The 21,712-nt window shown below is 55.6% G+C and overlaps 1 protein-coding gene across 3 annotated transcripts in view; it reads left to right on the top strand.

Moving 5' to 3' along the window:
- The window catches only part of AKNA (AT-hook transcription factor), a 51,203-nt gene that overhangs the window by 14,835 nt on the left and 14,656 nt on the right, over window positions 1-21,712 (top strand). For 2 of the 3 annotated variants that reach the window (XM_072727558.1, XM_072727557.1), the window contains exons 3-12: window positions 2,958-4,009; window positions 6,091-6,165; window positions 11,575-11,731; window positions 12,398-12,540; window positions 15,258-15,317; window positions 17,295-17,422; window positions 17,876-18,113; window positions 19,325-19,479; window positions 19,590-19,790; window positions 20,578-20,824. In XM_072727558.1, the coding sequence (XP_072583659.1) occupies window positions 2,958-4,009; window positions 6,091-6,165; window positions 11,575-11,731; window positions 12,398-12,540; window positions 15,258-15,317; window positions 17,295-17,422; window positions 17,876-18,113; window positions 19,325-19,479; window positions 19,590-19,790; window positions 20,578-20,824 (2,456 nt within the window). The remainder of the gene's footprint in view (window positions 1-2,957; window positions 4,010-6,090; window positions 6,166-11,574; window positions 11,732-12,397; window positions 12,541-15,257; window positions 15,318-17,294; window positions 17,423-17,875; window positions 18,114-19,324; window positions 19,480-19,589; window positions 19,791-20,577; window positions 20,825-21,712) is intronic. The other variant, XM_026002819.2, reaches the window with a different exon arrangement.

Consider the following 21,712-nt stretch of genomic DNA (forward strand, 5'->3'; position numbering starts at 1 on the left):
GTATGCAAATGTAATATGCATTTGGAGCAGTGCTCTGCAGTAATGATAGGGTAACCTGCTTTCTTTTGTGACTTAATAGACGTGAACGTCTTCCCAGCTCATCATGTGTCCCTCCACAAGTCATTCCTAATGCATGCAAAGCAATTCCAGGGGGTGGATGTTTTGTAATTTGGGGACCAATCTCTTGCTGAGCACTTAGGTGGTTTCTAGTTTTTGCTGTTATAAATAATGCAGAGATGAAGATCAGTGCACACGTGATTTGATAATAACCTTGGTCATTTGAAATGCTTGGTCCCGGGGTTACGACCATTTTTAAGATTTTTTTTTTTTTAAGCCCAATTAGCGATGACAATGCTGCCACCCTTTGTTTTCTAAAATGAGTGCTTCCTTTGCATGGAGACCAGCTCAGACTAAATTCCTAGTTTTGCCGAGAAGTCCCCGTCTCTGAATCTTGGTTTCCCCATCTGTGAAACGGGAGCAGTGATGCCTCTGAGAATAGCACGAGCTTGTGATGTGGTGCTGGTTGCACTCCCAGCGTGAACGAAACGCCCGGACTCAGGATTCTGTGAATCAGGCAGGCCCCTGTGGCTGGAGGCAGATTGTGGGGGCAGCTTCAAGTGGGGTTTTCCCAGTCAGGAGCCACTTCCAACCCGAAGGGAAAGGTCACTGGCATTCACTGGGAGGAAAGGGCAGAGGCAGCTCTTCCTAAGGTCACATAGTAACCCCTTGCTATGACATAATAGCCGCTGCTGTGTCCTTTGCCCTTCCTGTGTGCCAGGCGCAGGGCTGAGCATGGAGCAAGCCATGTCTCCTTCCCTCCTCCCCACCGTCTGCCAGGTAGGAGGAATGAGCTTCCAGTCCAAGTAAGGGCTGCCAGAGAGGTCAGCAACTTGCCCTTGGCCCCCAGGAAGGGATCAGAGGAGTCACGATGGAACCCAGGACTCCCTGGCTCCAAAGCCTGCTTTCCTCACGCCCCCTGCATGACCCCATGATCGGGGACGGAATAGCAGAGACTACTAACTCGCTGGGACCTTGGTCCTAAGTCCACGATTACTGTGAGCCACTGCATGATCTTCGGCAAGTTACTTAACTTCTCTGGCCTTCACATGCGCTGCTGTAAACAAGAGAGACTTGCTGAAGGGGATTTTAAGGAGTTGAAGGATGTAGAGGTGCCCGGGGGAAAGGCCACGGGGGAGCAGAGAGTGATAAAGGGTTATGACAAAGGTGTATCTGCCCGGAGCGCAGGGTCTGTGTTTGATGGTCCCAGGTTGTGTTTTATGAAACTTTGGGTCTATCCCAGAGGCTGAGACAAGTTCTAGGACAAAAAGTGCTCAATAAACCTTGACTGCATGGAGGATGCATAGTTGCATGCATGAATGGGTGGGTGGGTAATGGATGGGTGAGTGGGTGGGTGGAGAGGTGGACAGATGGGAGAGTGGGTAATGGATAGATGAGTGGGTGGTGGACAGGTGGATGGATAGATGGAGGAGTGGATGGATAGATGGATGGCTGGGAGGATAAGTAGATGGTTTAAAGGGGGATAGATAGAGGAAGGGAGAGATGGGTGGATGGACGGGTGGGTGGATAGACGGGTGAGTGGGTGCTGGATGGGTAGGTGGATAGATTTTTGAAAGGATGGATGGTTAGGCCAATGGGTGAATGAATGATGAATGGGTAAGTGGTTGGGAGGATAGTGAATGGGTGGGATGGACAGATGGATGGATGGATGGATGGCTGAGTGGGTGCTGGATGGGTGGATGGGTAGATGGATGGCTAGGAGGATTAGTAGGTGGGTGGATAGGTGGACAGAGGAAGGGAGAGATGGATGGATGGATGGATGGATGGGTGGATAGATGGGTGAGTGGGTGCTGGGTGGGTAAGTGGTTGGCAGGATAGTGAATGGATGGGTGGATGGATATGTTTTGGCCACATCATCCTCTCTCCCTCCCTCCCTCCCTCCCTCCCTCCCTCCCTCCCTCCCTCCCTTCTTTCCTTCTTTCCATTCAGTCAACAAATATTGAGCACCTACTCTGCAAATACAATAGTAAACAAGAACAGAGGTGTCCTTGCGCCCAAGGAGATCACAGTGCAGTGGGGGAGAAAAATACTAATGAAATGATCGTGTAAATACATGAAAAACCGGAGCTGTGATAAGTGTTCCAAAGTAGAAGTATTCAGCCCTATGAAAACCTATAAAAGGGAGAATCTGACCCAGTTAGGGAGATCTGAGATTTCCCTGATGAGGTCAAGGTTGAGCTAATGCCTGAAGGACAGTTAGGAGTTAGTTAACTAGGCAAAAGGAAGGAGGGAGGAGCCTGGCAGAGAGATCAGCATGGGCAAAGGCCCTGTGGTTGGAGCAATGTGGCATGGTTAGAGCAGGGAAGGGGGGGCGACCATACGAGAGAGATGGATCAGGAAAGCTGATAGGGGATAGAGACAGGGATCTTAGGACCATACTCTGTCCTGGGAACAGCAAGATTTTGCTGAGTCTTCAGAGGAAGGATGAGGGTGAGGATAAAGGAGATTGTTACGTGGCTACTGCAGGAGTCCAGGCAAGAGAGGATGTTGACCAGCATAAAGGTCGTGTGGGATTAAGAGTACTAGGGGAGTTTGAGAGGTCTGTAGGAGGTGATCGTGACAGGATCAGGGTCGGAATAGACTATGGGGATGAGGGGGACAGATGGCCAAGGTGCTGCCCAAGCTTCCGGCTTGTGCAACTAGATGGGGTGGTGTTTCCATTTGCTGAGACAGGAAATACTGAAGGGACAGCGGGGTTTGGGGATCAGGATTGAGGGACCGGAGACAACTAGAAGAGGTGATAGGTGAGTACCTGGCCACATGGGGGGGACCAGTGGGATTCTTGCCATCACGAAAGCCCAGCGGGGTGAAACGACTCTGGGAATGTTACACAGCGAGTCCAGAGCTGGTACATCCTAAGCAGTGACCTGTCTTTCCAGAGTTTGAAGCGGAGGATGTGGACAGCCCAGAAAGTTCCATCGTGCCTCTCAGCTGGCTCCCTCAGCAGGATCCTCAACTGGCCATGACTGAAGAGGAACCGGATGAGGCCCCCGAAGGTCCGGAGGTGGAGGAAGCTGGAGAGAGCTCCCCAAGACTGGAGCATGAGACTGGTCTCAGCTCAGGGGGCAATGGAAACACCAGCCCCGGGGCTCTGGGGTGGGGTCAGGACACAGGCTGGGTGGCCGCTGGCAAGCAAGCCGGTGGAGACAAACTTCCAGAACATTCTGAGGTCAACCCAGCTATCGACCTCAGCTCTGCAAGGTCCTGGAGCAGTGGGACCGTGAGCCTCGACCAGCCCAATGACAGCCTCGAATCTACCTGGGAAGGGGAAACTGATGCCCCCCAGCCCGCCGCCCCGGCAGAAACGTTACCACGGAGCTCCAGCCACCACCCGCTACACGCAAACACCAGAACCGGGGGCAGTGTTGCTTTGGCAACGCCCACGGAATTCCAGGACTCCTCGGTACCCCAGGCCCAGAGCCTCCAGCGTCCGGCCGATAAGTGGAAAGAAAGTACCAGCCCTCACCTGGAGGACCATGCCTGGAAACGGACACGGACGTCACCCAAGCCACTTCCTTCTCGATTCACCGGCTCCATCAGCCCCCTGAATCCACCCAGGCCAGCCCGGCAAGACAGGCTGCCGCCCCGGACGGGGGCCGCTCTGGCTGGCCACTCGGCTGCCGATGCCTCCAAGTACGGGCGGGGGCAGCTGAACTACCCACTCCCCGATTTCTCCAAGGTGGGACCGCGGGTGAGGTTCCCCAAAGATGAGAGCTATCACCCCCCCAAGGCCAAGAGCCACGGCAGGCAGCCTCAGGGCCCTGCCAGGCCTCTGATCTTCAAGTCACCTGCTGAGATTGTGCGGGAGGTACTGCTGAGCAGCGGAGAAGCCTGCCCGGCCAAGGACCCACCTCCTACCCACCCCATCACCAGGGTGCCCCAAGAATTTCAGACACCCGAACAAGCCACCGAACTGGTCCATCAGCTCCAGGTAAGCTGGACTCACGTCTCTAGGCATGTCACCAAGGCACCTGCCGGCCCCAGTTTGTGGCGGTTTGGGTTTGAGGCGGTTTGGGTAGGAGGTCTTAGGACTGGGCCAGGAATCCCCCGCTGGTAGACGGTTGTTAGGAAGATAGTTCTAAGCCCTTTGCTCAGAAAGAGCAGTGCTGGGGCAGCCCAGGTGGCTCAGCGGTTTAGCGCCCGCCTTCAGCCCAGGGCCTGATCCTGGAGACCCGGGATCGAGTCCCATGTCGGGATCCCTGCATGGAGCCTGCTTCTCCCTCTGCCTGTGTCTCTGCCTCTCTCTCTGCATCTCTCTGTGTCTCTCATTAATAAATTAAAAAAAATAAAAAAATAAAAGCAGTGCTTGCAGCCATGCCACAAGGATAGTCCGCGCTTTTGTTGGTTTTTAACTTCTGCTGTGAGAAATTCAGAACGTATATAACACAGAACATGGTATAATGAACCCCCGAGTACCAGCCATGGGGTTCCACCCATGTACCTGCTGCTCAGCCCCCAGCAACCGTCTTCACTCAAGGCCTCGCCTCTTCTCCTACTCACCTTATTGGAATATTTTGAAGCAAATTTTCAGGCATCAAATCATTTTCCCCAGAAGCATTTTAGTGTGTATGTGTGACGATAAGGACTCCATCTGAAGCATCACGATACCATGAGCGTGCCTGAGAGCCAACACCAGTTCCTTAATACTGTCCATACCCGGCCCGTTATCTCCGCTCGTGTATTCTGATTGGTTCGAATCATGGTCCAAACACAGCTCATCTATTGCATGTGAGCAATGTGACTTTCAAGTCTCCCCTGCCCCCATTTTTTTTCCAAATCTCTTTCTTCCTTATAATTTTTTTAAAAGATTTTATTTATTTATTCATGAGAGACACAGAGAGAGAGAGACAGAGACAGAGACAGAGGCAGAGGGAGAAGCAGGCTCCATGCAGGGAGCCCAACGTGGGACTGGATCCCGGGTCTCCAGGATCACGCCCTGGGCTGAAGGCAGGTGCCAAACCGCTGCGCCACCCGGGCGGCCCATCTTCCTTATAATTTATTTGTTGAGGAAACCGGTTCTGTCCCGCAGAGTCTCCCACATTCTGGAGTTTGCCGACGCGCCGTCTCCTATCTCTTCCCAAGCTCCCCTGCCCTCTCCTTGTCCTATTTATCGTCGGCCTAGAGCTAGAAGCTTTGTGGGCTTGCAGCCATCTGTTTATTTCTCCATTTCCCCTCCAGGCCACGAGCTCCACGCGGGTAGGGTTTTTTTTTGTTTTTTTGTTTTTTTGGCAAGAGCACGTCATAGGTGGCTCGTTGAAGAGGCACCTGCTGCTTGCTCGCCTCTCATTTGTGATGTCAGTGGCCACCGATGGCCGTGGCCGTGACCCAGTCCTCCCTTTGGGGGTGGCAGAGTGGTAGTAACCGAATGCACCATTCCTTCTTGCTGGAAATCTTCTATAAAGTAAAGATTTCCGTCGTCAGCTATTTGGTTACTGGGGTCTTGTTCATGTGGGAAACACAGGAGAAGTGCTCGCTTGCGTCCTAATTCCCAGTTCTCAGAGCTGTGTTCCTCGACACCCCTCAAAGGTGACCGGGTGCCTTTGTTTTTGCCTTTCCCGTGTCGCGACTTGTTTGAGGAAGCCGTTCAGTTTTGTTGAGGGCAAGCAATGACCCCGGGTACACGCGACTGTGCTCTCCCAGCCTTCTATGGGACCCTCGGAGGACTTATTCTATATCCCATTAAAAAAACAAAACAAAAAACAAACAAACAAACAAAAAACCACCTACGAAGCCCAGGCTTGTCCAGCGCTGGGGGTAGAGTCGGGGAAGAGTCGTGGGCCTTGGCCCGCAGCGCCGACAGGTGTGCAGGGGGGAGGCCGGAGGGGCAGGTGGGGACGGGGCCCCACCCCGATTCACCGTCAGCCGTCAGCCGAGCTAGCAGGCTGTCCTGCCGCCTCTCCCACTGGGACCTTGGCCCCATCGCGGGGGCCTGTGTTGCTTGCGAGCCTGGGTGGGGGGCCCTCCCGGCGAGGGGCGTGGGCGCGTGACCGTGTCGGTCTCCCTCTCCCGCAGGAGGACTACCACAAGCTCCTCACCAAGTACGCCGAGGCCGAGAACACCATTGACCAGCTGCGCCTTGGCGCCAAGGTACGGGCTGTGTAGGGTGGAGGTGGGCGGGGGGCCTGGCCCCGGAGGTGACGCTCTCCCACGGCCTTTGCTCCTGCCTCCTGAGACCCTGGGGATACAAGGACCCGGTCCTCCCTCTACCACAAGGTCCCTCTGTGACCTTGGGCAGTGACCTGCCCTCTCTGGGCTCTATGTCCTTCATCATCGAGCTTTGAGGTCCCTGAATCCTAGAATCCGGGGGTTCCCAGGATCTTCACCGGAGCAGCTCTGGGGTCAGACCACCTGGGCTGCGCTCCTGCCTCTATTACCGACCAGCTGTGTGACCCCAAGCAAGTTTCTTGGGCTCTCTGAGCCTCAAGGGAGTAGCACAGAGTTTCTGCTGAGCTCCTGGTGCTTATTTCCTGGGCCTGATCCTTCCTGAATGTCTCCTGCACAGCCTCCCCCTCGCCCCCTGACCCCGTGCCCAGGATGTAGCAGGGGGAGTGTGGAGTGGGAAATCCATCCCCCCACCACCCTGCTCAGCCCCCACCCTGACTTGGGAGGAGGCTGTGAGTTCTCACTTGGGACCTTCCCCTTTCTGGGGGTGAGGCAGGAAGTGGGGCCTGTTGCAGCCCCTCGTGGCTTCCTGCTTCCGCCACCCCCTCTTTCACCACCAGGCCACAGAGAAGGAGGGGTGCAAGCTGAGGTGCAGAGATGCAGACCTTCCCTCTCAGGGGCCCCCACCTGGCTGGCCCCTGTCCTGCCCTGGGACCCCTCCCCTGCCACGGGCTGCTCTCAAGTCTCTAGCGGCACTTCTGGGAAGTGTCCCCGAGACAGCCAGCCGGCCGAGTTAAGAAAATGGAAGAGGTCCTGCTCTAGGAGCTCTTCTCCTGCGTCCCCACACCGGCCTCAGGACGCAGCAGGTCCCTTCGATCCTGGCCTCCTGGGGCGCATCTGTGTAGGGAGTTGATCAGACCTTCCTCCTGGGAGCCAGTGGGTTCCCCCTTCTAGCTCTCCAAACTACGGAGCCAGGGGCGGGGTGGGAGGGCAGGGGAAGCTGGAGAAGATGTGGGTGCCTCTGTGAGGCACCCTCCCTGGATGGACCATGCTCACATGGCTGCAGCCTCCTAGAAGCTCCGTGGAGCAAGGCCCTGGTGATCAAATCGAAACCCTCAGCTCCCCCATCTAACAAATTGAGGATTTGGTCCCCAGGGAGGGGCTGGGCAGAGGCTGCCAAAGTTCAAGGTCAGGGGCAGAGCCTTAGAGCATCACCTCCCTCCCTGTCCTCCTTGCTTCCTCCTTTACTCACTTAAGAGAACGAGCCAGTATGTGGAAAGCACGTACCAGGGCCTGGCAAATGCTCCCCAAGAGATGGGGATCGTTCTTCCCTGGAGAAATATGAACATGGAGATGTTTGGTCCACAGGGCAGGCGTGGACACCGTGGGAGCACAGCCGTGGTCCCTCTGGTCATGGGTGCTCCCCAGCCTAACGGGGACCCGGAGTCTCCCAATGGGCAGTCACCTTGTCCTGTCTGATGACCCAGACCCATCTCTCTCTCGTGTGTGTCAGGAGCAGCGTAGGAGGGAAGGTGGGAGAGGCTGGGAAAGGTTCAGCACCAGCTCACTCACTCTCACTTTTTGGAAAAAACAACCCCTTAGTTTGGGGGTTCTCCTCAAGAGAAGGGTGAGCCTAGGTCAGCTAGACTCTTCCAGAAGCAGGATGACTGTCCCCCGGCCCCCCAGTCTCCCAGCTGCCCTGGGGAGTGGTACAGGCAGGGCTCACCATCCCAGTGGGCTGGAGAGGACACGGAGCCCAGGGGAGGCGGGGATGGCACCAGCCTACGGGGCCGAGGGGGCCTGGCTTCCAGCTGGGCTTTTCACCCTGTGCCCAGTTCGGTAGCGCCTACCCTGAAGACTCCGGAGACTCCCGAGTGGCTTCCTGCTCAGAGCCCTTCCCAGGAAGGCCAGTTCCTGCAGGCAGGAGTGTCACTGCTGCTTCATACTACCTGGTGGGAGTGGACTCCCCAGGGACCTGCTGAGCTGCGCCCCCCAATCTGCTCAGAGCGCAAGGGGGAGGCGTGGGCCCACATGGGAGGGAGCAGGCTGGGAACATTGCCCTCAGGACGCCCAGGCCCGCCCAGCAATGGGTGGGGACGTAGGGGAAGGGGACTGGCATTCACAGTAAACGGGTGCCAGGCCCCAGGCTAAGTACTACCAAGGGGACCTCGCTTGAGCTTCTCAAGAGAAAACTGAGGCACAGCCAAGCTGTGGCTTGTTCAACACCCTACAGCTGGTAAGGGGTTAAACCTATGTCTGCCTGATGCCAGAGTGGGCGCCCTTGTCCCCAGGCCCGGGTGAGCAGGACTTGGCTGTGGCGCTGCGTAGGTGGCAGAGGCAGCGGACGGGGTGGGGGTCGGGGGGCCTGATGATGCTGTCGCGGGAACAGCAGCAGCGATAGTGAGGTTTACTGACCACCGTCCTGAGTGATTTACCACTGGGCGCGTGGGCTCGGAGAAGCTCAGAAACCTGCCCATCGCCAGCAAGCGGGTGCCAGAGCCGGGCTGGAGCCCAGCAGCCTGGCTCCTAAGCCTGCCATCAAGCCCACCCTCTTCTAGAAGAACCAGGTCTTGCAGCTGGCGAGGCTGCCGGAGAGTCCCCAGGCCCGGCTGGGTGGAGGCACCACTGGATCCCGACCCAGGGCTGCTCAGGAGTCACTGCCAGGCTCCAGCTCAGGGCCAGAGTTGGTGGTGATCTCACCGATGCACTGCCGCGCTGTCACCTCCCCCCAGCTGTCCTTGGGCTCAGCTGCAGGGGCATCTGGATCTGGGCCAGACCAGCTACTCCCCCAGAAAGAATTGGGGGCAGGGAGTGACATAAAGCTGCTTTTCCTAAAATGTGAGTTCTGCTGACCACTTGTGGGTGGGTCGGGGAACCCCGCTATGGAGGCGGAGGCAGGGGGCCTGGAGGTTAGTCTTCAGAGGAGTTGGGGAAACATTTCCTCTTCTCTCTACTCCCCCTCCTCGCCCCATTCATAAAGCCCATTAGCATTTTAAAGGCTGTGAGAAGCCCATCTGTGCGGAGACTAGCCGGTTCCTTAACCCCGTGTCTCCCACACTCGCTGGTCTACTGTTCACTGATTAACCCCCCTGAGGGAGCTGATCCAGCCTCAGGGAGCTCCGCAGGACGCCCTGGCTTAAAAGGGGTGCCGGGGGTGCTGGCGGGCGCTGGCTACGGCCAGAGACAGATCCCCAAAGGGAGGGGCCTGGGCAGCTTCCAATTACCCACACTCACCCCCCCTCCTTCCCAGCCCATCCCCTGAAACAGCCCGGTCCTGTCACTCCCAAGGTTGGGCCTTGGTGGGCCAGGCCTGAGGCTGGGGGAGGGGTGGGGTGGGCAGGTGAGGCAGGCAGGAGGGCTGGGCTTTCCCCAGATTTGGGTCACCCTGGGAGGAGAGGGGTGCTGATGGAAAAGCCCCCACAGACGGGTCTGAGCAGATGGTGGAGGGGATTATTAAAATCCAGCTTTGTTCTCATCAGAGGCTGGGTCTGAAGGAGGGGGAGGCGGTGGGGGCCAGGCCATGCTGGGCCATTGTCCCTCACTTTGGAGTAGATTTTTCTGCCACAGCCAGGACGTGAAGAGCAGCTTAAGCAGGGAGAGGCTGCCTGCCAGGAGGCTAGGAGCGCCCTTTATCAGGCATACCCTAAACTGCCCACCCCTGACCCTGGGGCAGCAGGGGGCAGTAAGATAAGCAGCCTGTAGGGAAATAGCTTTTCCAAGGACCTGCCTCCTTGATGGCCGCATAAATGACAATGGTGATGGTAATGGTGATATGGTGATGAAGATAATGATGATGGTGGTGATGGTGATGATGGTGATGGTGGTGATGACTGGTGGTGATGGTGATGGTGATGATGGTGGTGATGGTAATAATGTAGATGGTGATGATGATGGTGATGACAGTGGTGACAATGGTGATGATGAGTGGTGATGGTGATGATAGTGATGGTGGTGGTGGTGGTAATGATGTTGGTGATGGTGATGATGGTGATGGTGAGTGGTGATGATGGTGATGATGATGGCGGTGGTGATGGTGACAGTGGTGGTGATGAGTGGTGATGGTGGTGATAGTGATGGTGGTAGAGGGATGATGTTGGTGATGGTGATAATGGTGATGGTGAGTGGTGATGATGGTGGTGACAGTGATGGTGGTGATGGTGAGTGGTGATGACGGTGTGATGGTAAGTGGTGATGGTGATAGTGATGGTGGTGGTGATGGTGATGACAGTGGTGATAATGATAATGGTGATAAAGACGGTGGTGATGGTTATGACAATGGTGATGACGATGGTGATGATGATGGTGACAGTGGTGATGATGGCGATAATAATGGTGATGTGCAGTGATGGTAACAGCAGGAATAATGGTGATGATGAATGTGAGGGTGGTGGCTTCTGTTTGTTGAGCACTCACTTTGTGCACAGAGAATTAGCTAAATCACCTGTTCTAGGACTCGAATGTGGGCAGGGCTAAGGCCCACTGGTCATTATTTTCAGCTTTGTGGGCCAAACAGCCTCCGTGGTGATGACTCAACCCCACTGTTGTAGCATGGAAAACCATGGACAATACATAGGAAGCATAGCTGTGTCCACTAGAACATTGTTTCCAAATACAGACCATAGTTCGCCAACCCGCACCCTGGACCACGGTGCGCACACGGGCTTCTCTAACCTTGGCCTCCCCGGCCATCAGCCTGATTCCGACGCTCCCTCAGACACTGGGCTGCCTACCATTTGAAGTCCACCCTCCAGTGCTGGAGACCTGCGACAGGGGAGAGATCAGCTAGTTCACTTGTTGGTTTACTCACCCATTCAAACAACCATCAATTGCTGTTATTATCACTGTGATAATTATGATTGAAAATGTTTTTATTTATGAGAAATATTATATGGTTGTAATTATAATTGCAGCACATGAAATACTACATTAATTATCATTGTGGTTACATTGATATTCAATGTATTCAATACATTAATTATCAATGTGGTTACATTATCATTGTGGTAAATTATTGTAACAAATATTAAAAATTACTAATATGGAAAACCATAGACCTTAGGGTCACAGCAGGATTATAATCTCAGCCCAAGGATTTATAGCTGGAGATTTTGAGTGAGTGACTTAACCCGAATCTCCGTTTCCTCTTCTATAAAATGGGGATGATCGTCCCTGCCCTGCCTCCCCTTCAGGATTGCCGTTAGAGAGGATGGAGGGGCATATAAGTCCTTGGCCCAGTGTTTGGTTCCCCACCCAAGGGCTCCACTAAAAGTAGTATTTATCATTACGAGGCATGTTTGTTGAGCGCCTAAGTGATGGTGTGAATGAAGGTGAGGCCAGCTGCGGGGTTTGCCCCAACCCTGACTTGGCTTTGCTCATGCCTCCCCTCCCTGACAGGTGAACCTGTACTCGGACCCGCTTCAGCCCAGCCACAGCATCCACACAGGGACGATGCCCCAGGGGACCAAGGTCCTATCCTTTACCATCCCACAGCCCCAGTCAGTGGTACGGTGGTCAGGCCCCACCGAAGCCTCACAGATCTCTGGGGCCTCAGGTGAGTCTGCGAGTGGAAATGGGACTGGGGAGCCTTTTGCCTGTTTTCCTGCTCTGGGGGCACTTGGGTCACCTTGGGGTGGCACTGGCTTCAGGCCAGGGGAGGGAGGGAGGCGAGGCCCTTCTCTGGGACCTATGACTTGAGGAGGCCAAATGGAGATGTGGAGAGCATCTTACCCAGAGCCAGAGCAGCCTGGGGAAAGCCCAAGCTCTGCACTTAGCGGTTGGGGGATCTCAGGCCCAAATGTGTAACAGAGGACCCCACATGGGGGCCAAGGCTTGCCGGGTGCATGATCCCAATTAATCTCCACATCAAGCCTTCTGACAGTTAAGGAAACTGAGGCTCGGAGGGGCGAGGACATGCTGCAGGTTACACTGCCGCGGGGGAGCGGGGAGGATGGGGATTGGAACCCGAGTCTTTCTGAGTTAGAGCCTGAACTACTGTGCGGGAAACCAGAGGCCTGCGTTGGCTCCAGCTGTGTCATCTGGGGCAGACCCAGACCTCGTTCTCCGCCCTCCCCCGTGCACGGAGTCTACACCGCGCAGCCTGCTTCCTGGGGCCCCATGTAAAGACAGTGGAGGGTGTGTGGTGTGGGGCGCGGGGTTAGGGGCTCAAGCCCAGGCAGGACAGCTCCTGGCCCCCGCGCTGACTGGTGGTGTGTCCCAGGGTGGCCGTCCGCTCAAGGAGACCTGAGCCCCTGCTCGTCTGCCCCAGCGTGGCCCCCGGAGAACCCAGGCAGCACCCAGGACCAGCCCTCAGCAGCGCGGACCCAGGAATTGGCTTCTTGGGCCAACCAGTTCCTGGCCAAGGTGAGGACCACCCCAGCCTTCCCCGGGGGGCACACAGGACTCACCCCGAGAGAGCAGAGCCTCAGCCCGCTTGAGGGAGAAGCTCTCCGCCAGGCTGGCTTGTCCCTTCCCTGCTGGGGGGATCTTGGCCATCTCGAAACCGTGAGGCTCTCCCCCGGTTTAGAGCCCCCTCCTTGTCACTCAGCGCTGGGTCTAACTCCCTTTTTTGGCCCCATGTCTCATCCGACTCCCTCCAGTTGTGCTTGAAAGCATCTCCCGGTTCACCCGCCCCCCCCCCCCCCCCCCAGGGGAGACTCCGGCTCTTTTCAGGATTCTGGAAGGACAGTGGATCTCCGCTGTACCTTTTCCTTTTCGGCGTAAATCACCCCACTTTTTTTTAGCTTATTCATTACAGAAATCAATTCTCAGTCACTTGTCAAAGGGCCTTTATGTTTTCACCAAACAGTCCAAATAACTGGGAGTTGTTTGCAGGTCTATTTATAACCATACACTTGGCCTTGTGCCAAAAGCGCTTTAAAGGGGCTGAGAAAATACTTGCATTTTAACCGTATTCTGGAGATGGAAGTCTGGAAACCAAGGCCAAGGGGAAGTAAAAGTAGAAAAAACTAGTGTGAACTTAGCGTAAAGTGATGAAACAAAATGCCCCGTCGGACCCTTTGGCAGGTCCAGGTTTGGCTTTGAGCTTCCTAGCTGTCGATGCAAAAAGGGAAATGCAACAGTTACACATATTACCACGTCCATAAAACAGTTCCCTCCGAGAAATACCGCCATGCTTTTGTTCGTTTATTTTTCTGGTAAGTTTTATTGAAGTAGAATTCACATGTCGCACACTTTGCTCCTTGGAAGTTCATGCTTCAGTGGGTTTCAGTGGACTCAGTCATGCAGCCATCCCTACAAGTCACTCTGCAAACACTTTCATCCCCCCAATAAGAAACTCCCTATCCATGAAGTGGTCGCTCCCCCACCCCCCCAACCCCCCGCCCCAGCTCCCGGCACCTGTGCATCTACTTCCTGCCTCCAAGAGTTTGCTTGTTTTGGACATTTCCCATAAATAGAGTCACGTAATATTCGTCCTTTGGTGCCTGGCTTCTTTCACTGAGCAGAACATCTTCAGGTTCATCCATCATAGTAACATGAACAAGGACTTTTATCTTGTTCAATCACCACCGTTCTGAGTCCCATAACTGGAGGGATGTTGCTTCTTGTCCTGAATGTTGTTTTTTTAAAGATTTATTTACTTATTCATGACAGACACACACAGAGAGGCGGAGACGCAGGCAGAGGGAGAAGCAGGCTCCATGCAAGGAGCCCGACGTGGGACTCGATCCCAGGACCCCGGGGTCACGCCCTGAGCTACCGAAGGCAGACGCTCAACCCCTGAGCCCCCTCAGGCGTCCCTCACCTGTTTCTTTTTTACATTTTAATTATGTCTACTAGAAACATTTATTTTGTAGAAAATTTTAAGCTTCAGGGCTCCTGGGTGGCTCAGTGGTTGAGTGTCTGCCTTCAGCCTGGGGCGTGATCCTGGGGTCCTGGGATCAAGTCCCGCATCAGGTGCCCTGCAGGGAGCCTGCTTCTGCCTCTCTCTGTGTCTCTCATGAATCAATAAGTGATATCTTAAAAAAAAAAAAAAAGAAAATTTTAAACCGCGTATGTAGCTTACATTATATTTCTGTTTTATATGTCATATAACTTATGTAATATCACTGTATTATATAAACTTCTATATTTTGGCAGTAACCTAGAGCTTTCCTAGAAATCCCAGAAAGCCCCAAATCCCCTTGGCCCCTTTTTTCCCAGTTAAAAAAAAAAAAATTTTTTTGTCAAAGGTAATAGATGCACATGGTGAAGACCCTCACAGAGTACAAAGAGCATATTCAGTGAAAAGTCTCTTTTCCCGTACTTGCCTTTCTCTTTCATGCAAAAATGTTCAACACACACATACGTGTTTATAGAAATGGTCACATGACTATGTACGCTGTCCTGTACCCTGACCTCTCCAATATGCTGAAGTTGAATATTCCTGGGTAGGCAATGAATTCACTTTGTTCAAAGTTCGAAAGATGCATATAGTAGAAATGCCTGCTCCCGCCCCTGCCACCCAGTTCTCTGCCCTGGAAGTAATGAGCGTTCAGTTCCCTGCCTCCTTCTAGAGGTCGTTTATAATCTATAAGCCAACGTATTTATATTTGTCCTTTTTAATTCTCGCTATATTTTACACAGATGGTAGCATAGCATAGAGCCTGGCCTGTACCTTGATTTGACACTGAGAAGTGGGTCTTAACTTATAAGAAAGCACCTGCACCTACCCCTTCCTCTTCTTGATGGCTGCATACTATTCCACAGACAGGCTTTTAGATGGTCTCCCACTGCGCCCCAGTGATGCTGCAGCAAACAGCCCTGTCTCATAGGTCTCACGCACACGAGTGAGTGTGCTTTGCTATTGATAAATTCTGGGAGGCTCCGCTTGGATGTTTTTCAAAGGCTACTGTGGCCGAGGCCAGTGGTGGAGTCAACTTCTGGCATCCGCCTTTCCGCGCTTGGCAGGCAACCCGCATCCGGAGGCGGGACCCAGCTCCCCGTGCCAGATTGTGAATGTGACTAAGTGTGTGTGTGTGTGTGTGTGTGTGTGTGTGTGGCGGGGGTGGGGGCCTGCGGGACTCCTCTTCCGGGGTCTGGATTCACGGAGTGTGTTTCCTTCCCCTCCCAATGTCCAGGTGGAGTCCTTCGCAGGACTGCTGCAGGCAGGACGGCTCACGCCCCAGGACCAACTCAAGGTACTGCCCCCTTTGGGAGATGCCCTTGGAGCTGCCAGGCAAGGCAACCGCCCGGCTCCCCTGGCCGAGTCTCTGAGGCCTCGTCTGCCACGAGACAGGCCAGAGAATCCCAGACAGGCTGTCTCCGTTCAGAACAAACAGCCCCGGCGTGGCTTGTCGTGATCACGGTCGTTGTATCACAGTATTACCACTTCTCGGGCAGTGGTGCTGGCGTGCCAGGCGCCGTGCAAGCCTTTGATGCCCCTGATTTCATTTTCTCATAGAAAGCCAGTAAGGCAGTTACAGTCATCACCCCCATTTAACTGGAATGGAATGGGGCGACCCCTCCGGCGACTGGCAGGCCGCTTAGCTTGTAGGCAGCAGAGCCCAGACCCAGGTCCATCTGATTCCCGAGTCCAGGGGGGTCATCGCTGCCTTGCACCGCTTGCTGCGGGGTATCCTGCTTCTCAGCAACCAGAGGAAGACTCTCTCTCTCTCTCTCTCTCTTTTTTTTCTTACTTCTCCTTATTATAAAAGTAATTGCCCAATATTTGAAAGCCAAGGGGAAAGGGGGAGGAGAGCCCTAATCCAACCCTTATTGGCTTATTTCCTTTTGGACTTCGGTATTTCTGGGTGAACTATCGTCATATGTAAAATCTAGATTTCTGCTGTATCAGCCGGGATCCTGGGAAGAAGCAGGGGGAGCTCTCAAGCTGGGAGTGAGGGGGTCCGTGAAGGGGCCGTTAGCAGGGCTGTGGACGGCATCGGGGGATCTGACAAGAAACAGGGGGGCTCAGGCACCGGCTGCTCCCTCCCAGGTCTCTTTCAGACCCCACTGGGGGCACAGAAGAGGGTGGGGGGAGGTGCCGAGGCGGGGCAGAGAGGGGCAAATGCAACACCCCTGGTTTGTAATAAATACTGCATTTTCACCACGTCATTACCATGTTACTAATGACTCTGTTACCACGGAGACATCATCTGTTTTCCAACTGCAAAATGTGCGCTATGTGTCACAGTGTCTCAGTGAGCAGATGAGCAAGGACCTTGAAAATCAAAACCATTCTTTTTCCTCCCCTCCGTCTTAACACCCCCCATACCCGGGGAGGTGGAGAGCTGCTGGAAGAGCAAGCTTCCCCGGGAACGAGACTTGAGGTGGCCCTTGCACTGTCTGCTGTCCTCATAGAAGGAGTGGGATGGGGACGATAATAAGCCAGGGATGATGATCCGACCTCCTGCAGTTTTAGCCTCCGTGAGCTATCACCACCTTTGCTCTGGAGGCCCAGCATCATCGTTTGGCCCACGAGCCCTGAAGCTAGAGCCCCCGGGTTCAAACCCCGATTACAACTTGCTCGCTCACTGTGTGGCCTTCACCAACTTGACCTCTCTGTGCCTCAGTTCCTCCTCTTTAAATGAAGATGATAAGTCACCCCTCTCACTAGGATTGTGTTGGAAATTAAATGAATGATGCAAAGCGCTTTAGCACAGAGCCTCAGCGCTCGCTCGGTAGCCGTAGCCTGCTGTTACCAGTATGGTGGTGATAAGATCACCTGTCGAGACAGTCTCGAAGGACTTGGGAACAGACTGACACATGTTCCCAGATCCACAGTTTTGAAACTAAGCCTGAGGATCCCTGGTCTCTCAAGAGCTAGGTCCTTATGGGGACAGAGTGATGGCATATTTGCCACTATGACCACCATGAAACATCAGAGTACTTGTAGCTCCGTCCAGGAGAGACTGGTGCTCTCTGGAGCTGGGACCAAGGCTCCACGCCGTGCCTCCGCCTTGCCAATCTGATGGCAGACAGCTAGACCAGGGCGGGCAGGTTTTAGGGTCTGGACTCCAGCCTTCCAGGGACCTGGGAGCCCAGAAGATGGGTCTCTGCCGGCCACCCCTAGCCCCCACCCACCACCATGAGCTAGCTACCTGCTTCACTGGATCTGCAGGGAAAGAGCCCAGCGGGCCTGGGCACTCAGTCCTTCTGGCCTGGTCTGGTTTCAGGGCTTCCAGCGCCTGAAGGCTGCCCACGCAGCCCTGGAGGAGGAGTACCTGAAGGCCTGCAGGGAGCAGCAGCTGGCCCAGCCGCCTCCCGGCTCCCAGGGGATGTCTGGAAAATTCGATCCTGGCAGGTACGTGCTGGGGAGGGAGGCCGCTGGTTCCCTTGGCCATGGAGAGGGGCGCACTTCATCCTCATGATTCATGCACTACGGGAAAGGGAGATACCCTACCCCGCTTAGCAGCATAGCCAGGTCGGGGGGACACCTGGAGGCTGAGATTTGTGTCCTTTTAGACTCACTGCAATGAGATGTGACCTTGGAGATGAGACCTGACAGGCCAGAGTGGGGAGGGATTAGCCAAGTCCCCACAGCCTGCAGGTGCTCGGGTTGGGGTGGGGGGAGTGGTGGGTGGGACTCAGGTAGAGGGCTCCTGGTGCCCCGTACAGTTCCCTTTTCACCTTGTTGTTTCGAGTCCTCCACGTAATCCAAGTCAGGGCGTTAGGTGGCCCCCCTGGGGGCATCCTCTGGGGTTTCTGCCCTGAAGCATGGCCTCCCCGCCCTGCCCCCCTGGGGCTGCTGTCACAGGCTCCGGGCGCTGATGTCTCCCCGTTCCAGGGAGCTAGAGGAGGAGATATTCCAGCTGGGAATTCGCCTGGAAGAGCTGAAGGACCGCATGGAGCAGAAGCAGCCAGAGCCTGAGCGAGCCGGGTCGGACTCGGCACCGGACAGCCCCCCGGCCACCACGTCCCCGCACCAGCCGGCCGACCTGCCCTCCCTCTCAGGCCCAGGCCGCACGCCCGCTGGCCAGCCCCGCCGCCCTCAGGTACCTCCCTCCCAGCCATCCCGACGTTCCTTCTCTTCTTCATTGATTGACCTCCTCACTACATACTTGCTGTGAATTATGTACCAAATGCCAGCACGCGTGGCACACGGCGCAGCAGGGGAAACAGCCTGTGCAAAGACCCTGTGGCTCCAGTATGGAAAGCGAGGGAGCTGCTGTCTGGGAGCTGCGGCCGGAGAGGCAGGCAGGGGCCCCATGGTGTAGGGGCCTGCGAGGCAGGGCAAGGGTTTGGTCTTAAACTCTGCTGGGTTTCTCCAGTAGGGGGTGTGAGAAGAGGGTGTGCAGGGAGGGGGGCGGGGAGCAGGGAGATGGAGGCTGTGTGTGGACCTGAGCGAGGTGTAGAAGGCACGTTCGCCTGGCCTTGCGGTGCTGGTGAGAGGAAGGACGGGGGAACGGGATGGCCTCCAGCGTCCCTGGGGACTGTTCAGAGATCAGGGCACTCTAGACAAGGGCCATGTGCAGAAGGGACTTTTAGAAGTCTCTCCGGCCCTCGTCACCCTGCAAGATGGTGAACCTCATGGTGTTGTCGAGCAGAGTGAGCGTCCAGCAGTCAGGCCAGTGACAGTAGTAGAGTCTCTCTGTCTGGCTGCCCTACTGCACAGATGTGTCTGTTGGGGACGGAGCCGGAGGAAGGGCCAGTGTGGTGGGTGAGGTGGGCACATGGGGGGCTGTGCGCAGGCTCCCCCACTGGGGAAGGTCCCCCCGGGGCACTGCATGCACTAATGGGCGAAAACCCAAGCACATCATCCCGAGGGGTCCTGCGCTCCCCCAGGGATGGTTGTTTTGGAGGCTGGGTGTCCATATCGGAATGGAGCGGGACAGGAGAGGCGCTTCTGTGGGAGATCTGGGTTCAAATCTCAGCCCTGCCCCTCGCCTCTGCTGTAAGTTCAGGCAAATCATTTGAGCTTTGGGTTCCTGTCTGTAAAATGGATTGTAATAGCCGTCGCTGCTGGGGCATCATGCAGTGCTGTCTGGACAGAGCCTGGCGGGTAGTAGATGTTCAGTTAACGGCCCTTGGTAGTAAAGATCGCACAGTCCAGCCCCTGCGTTCTGCACACACGTGAAAGAGTAAGAGGGTTGGTGAGTCTAACCTATTGTCGGCATCCAGCCTGAGCCTGGTATAAGGCAGGTCCCTAAAACAGTAGTGTTAGGTTATCTGCTACATCTCTGTCCCTCTGCCTTTCTGGTCCCAGCCTGACACCGCCAGCTTGGGCCTCTGTGTGTCACACGAGAACGTGGAGCTTAGCGCCGCCAGCAGTGAGGTGGAAGACAGGCCCCTGGGCCTCCCGGCCCCACTCAGGCACAAGGAGCTGCAGGTGGAGCAGGATTTCCATGGCCTCCTGGAGCGGTGAGTACCAGGACCAAGGCCCCGGCGGGGGGAGTCCGGCCCCGAGAGCCAGGGACTGGATCTTGGCTGGCTCCCTGGACCGGAGTCATGTTCCTCTCTGTGCTCTGTAGGTATCTCAGTGTGAAGTCTCTCCCAGAAGCCATGAGGATGGAGGAGGAGGAGGGGGATGAGGCGGAGGAGGAGGAGGACGGCCAAGACCGTATCCTGGAAGTGGATGGGCCGGCTCCAGCTCCGGGAAAAGCCGAGGCCTCCAGGATCCCCATAAGGCAGCTCCCAGCCCTGGCTGAAAGAAGTCACAGGGCCCCCCCCAAGTACGTCAGGGAGCCTCCCCAACTCGTCCACGCACCAACCCCAAAACCCCAGGGGTGGTAACCGTCGTCGTGAGCAAGACGGCTCTCCAAACGGTGGGACGTGCCCACCCGGGACAGCGCTTGCAGTGATTTCGGGTGGCGCGGGGCAGAGGCAGGGTTGGATGGTATTACGCTCCGTTGCAGTCTCAGGCCCTCCAAGCTCATCAAGGAGGAAGGTTCAGTGCTCGTATGTCCTTAGTGCCTCTCTTGATCTTCCTTTAAAAAGAAAAAGAGAAAGAAAGACACAGAACAAGGGAGCAGGCCTCAGGCCCGGGGCCTCTGGCCGCCAACCAGATCTGTCTAGAAGAGAATAATACCATTTTCATGTTTCTTCCGTCCATTTCCGGAGTTCATTTCTCTTTGTCACACGAAATAGGCTGATCTTCCGTTTCTAATGAGGCCCTAAGCCTTTGAGTAGTTGGAAGTTTATAAAAGTGGCTGAAGTCGGGAAGGGGGTACCCAAGTTCCTGAAGCCTGAGAAATGGCACCGTAGCGCATTTGTTTCCCACACTGTTTCCGCGGTGGTGTGTCGGGTGGGTTTCCTTGGCCATCCCCCTTTTACGTGAGGTTCAGAGCGAGGTGGTGCTTGACCCAAGGCCACGCAGCTAGAAGATGACAAAACCAGGGTGGGTAGGCAGGGGGATCTGGCTCCACAGCTTGTGTCCGGAGCTGCTTGGCTCCCAGGACAGGGCTGCGCCCCGGCTCAGAGTTGGTGTGCCTCCCCCCCCCCCCCCCCCACCCCGCCCAGGGAGACTGTGGAGCAGTTGGGGTCTGTAAAGCCAGCAGGCTTCCATGCATCCGCGGCCAGAGATGGCTACCTCCAGGGCCTGGACAAAGCCGAGGCAACTCCTCCAGGCCCTACCCGGCCGCCCCGCCCCCGGGCCACCAGGACTGCAGCATCCCACCAGAGCAGTCTGACCAGCTTAGAGGGAAGTGGCATCTCTGAGCACCCTCCGCAGAAGTCTCTGCACCAGGCTGGGGGGCCTCACCTAGAGGTAAGCATCTGCATGGGGCATGGATCTCCCGGAGACTTCTACCCCAGGGCCTTTGCTCACACCCTTCCAGAAGGCCTGCTGCTCCCAATCCCAGTCCGTTATAGTTCTGCCCAACATTCAGGACTTATGCCCAGTGCTGCCTCTTTGCTGGGGCTCCCCCTACCCCTGTTGCCCTGCCAGGAGCTCTTGCTTGTCCTCCAAGAGCTTGTGGCCCATTGTCTGTATTTCACTGAGTCTGATTAGTGCAGATGGCACTAATCAGATGGGGTGAGGGGGCAGTCCTTGACTCCATGGCCTGTTTGTGACATTTGAGCAGCAGTTTTTAAACTGTTGGGGAGCCACAGATCACTATGGAAATGTCACTTATGCTGTGATCCTCCCATAGAACTGTGCATCTACATGCCTGTGTGCACACACATGCACACGCACATACACCTGTAGTCCTAATGACCCCATAGTAAGAAATCTGCATTAGACTGTGAACTCCTTGAGGGCAGGCACCTGTGCCACCTGTTTGTATCTTCCCTTAGACCCAGTGTTGAGGGGGTATGCATGTTTGATGAATTGGGCACGGGCATTTCTACAGTCAGACAGGACCGTGGCTTTCCAGGCCCAGGCTGGAAGACCTGTGGAGGTGTGAATCGCATCCCCAGCGATGGGCCGGCTTTCTTATCCTTCCCCTCTTCCTCAGCTCGGGAAACCTGCTACAGTGTCCCTCCCAGGGCCTCGAGGGCCTCGGGGAGGCAGGACTTGCTCAGGGTCCTCTGGGGCATGGAGTCCCTGCTGTTGGCCTGAGGACCCTCACACCCCAGGGCCTGGCTGCCGGGAGCTGGCCCAGCCTCCCCGCCTGCCTGTGAGCCTCTGGAATGTGAGGCCCAGGCCAGGACT

The sequence above is a fragment of the Vulpes vulpes genome, chromosome 12 (genome assembly GCF_048418805.1).
Source record: "Vulpes vulpes isolate BD-2025 chromosome 12, VulVul3, whole genome shotgun sequence".
NCBI lineage: Eukaryota > Metazoa > Chordata > Mammalia > Carnivora > Canidae > Vulpes > Vulpes vulpes.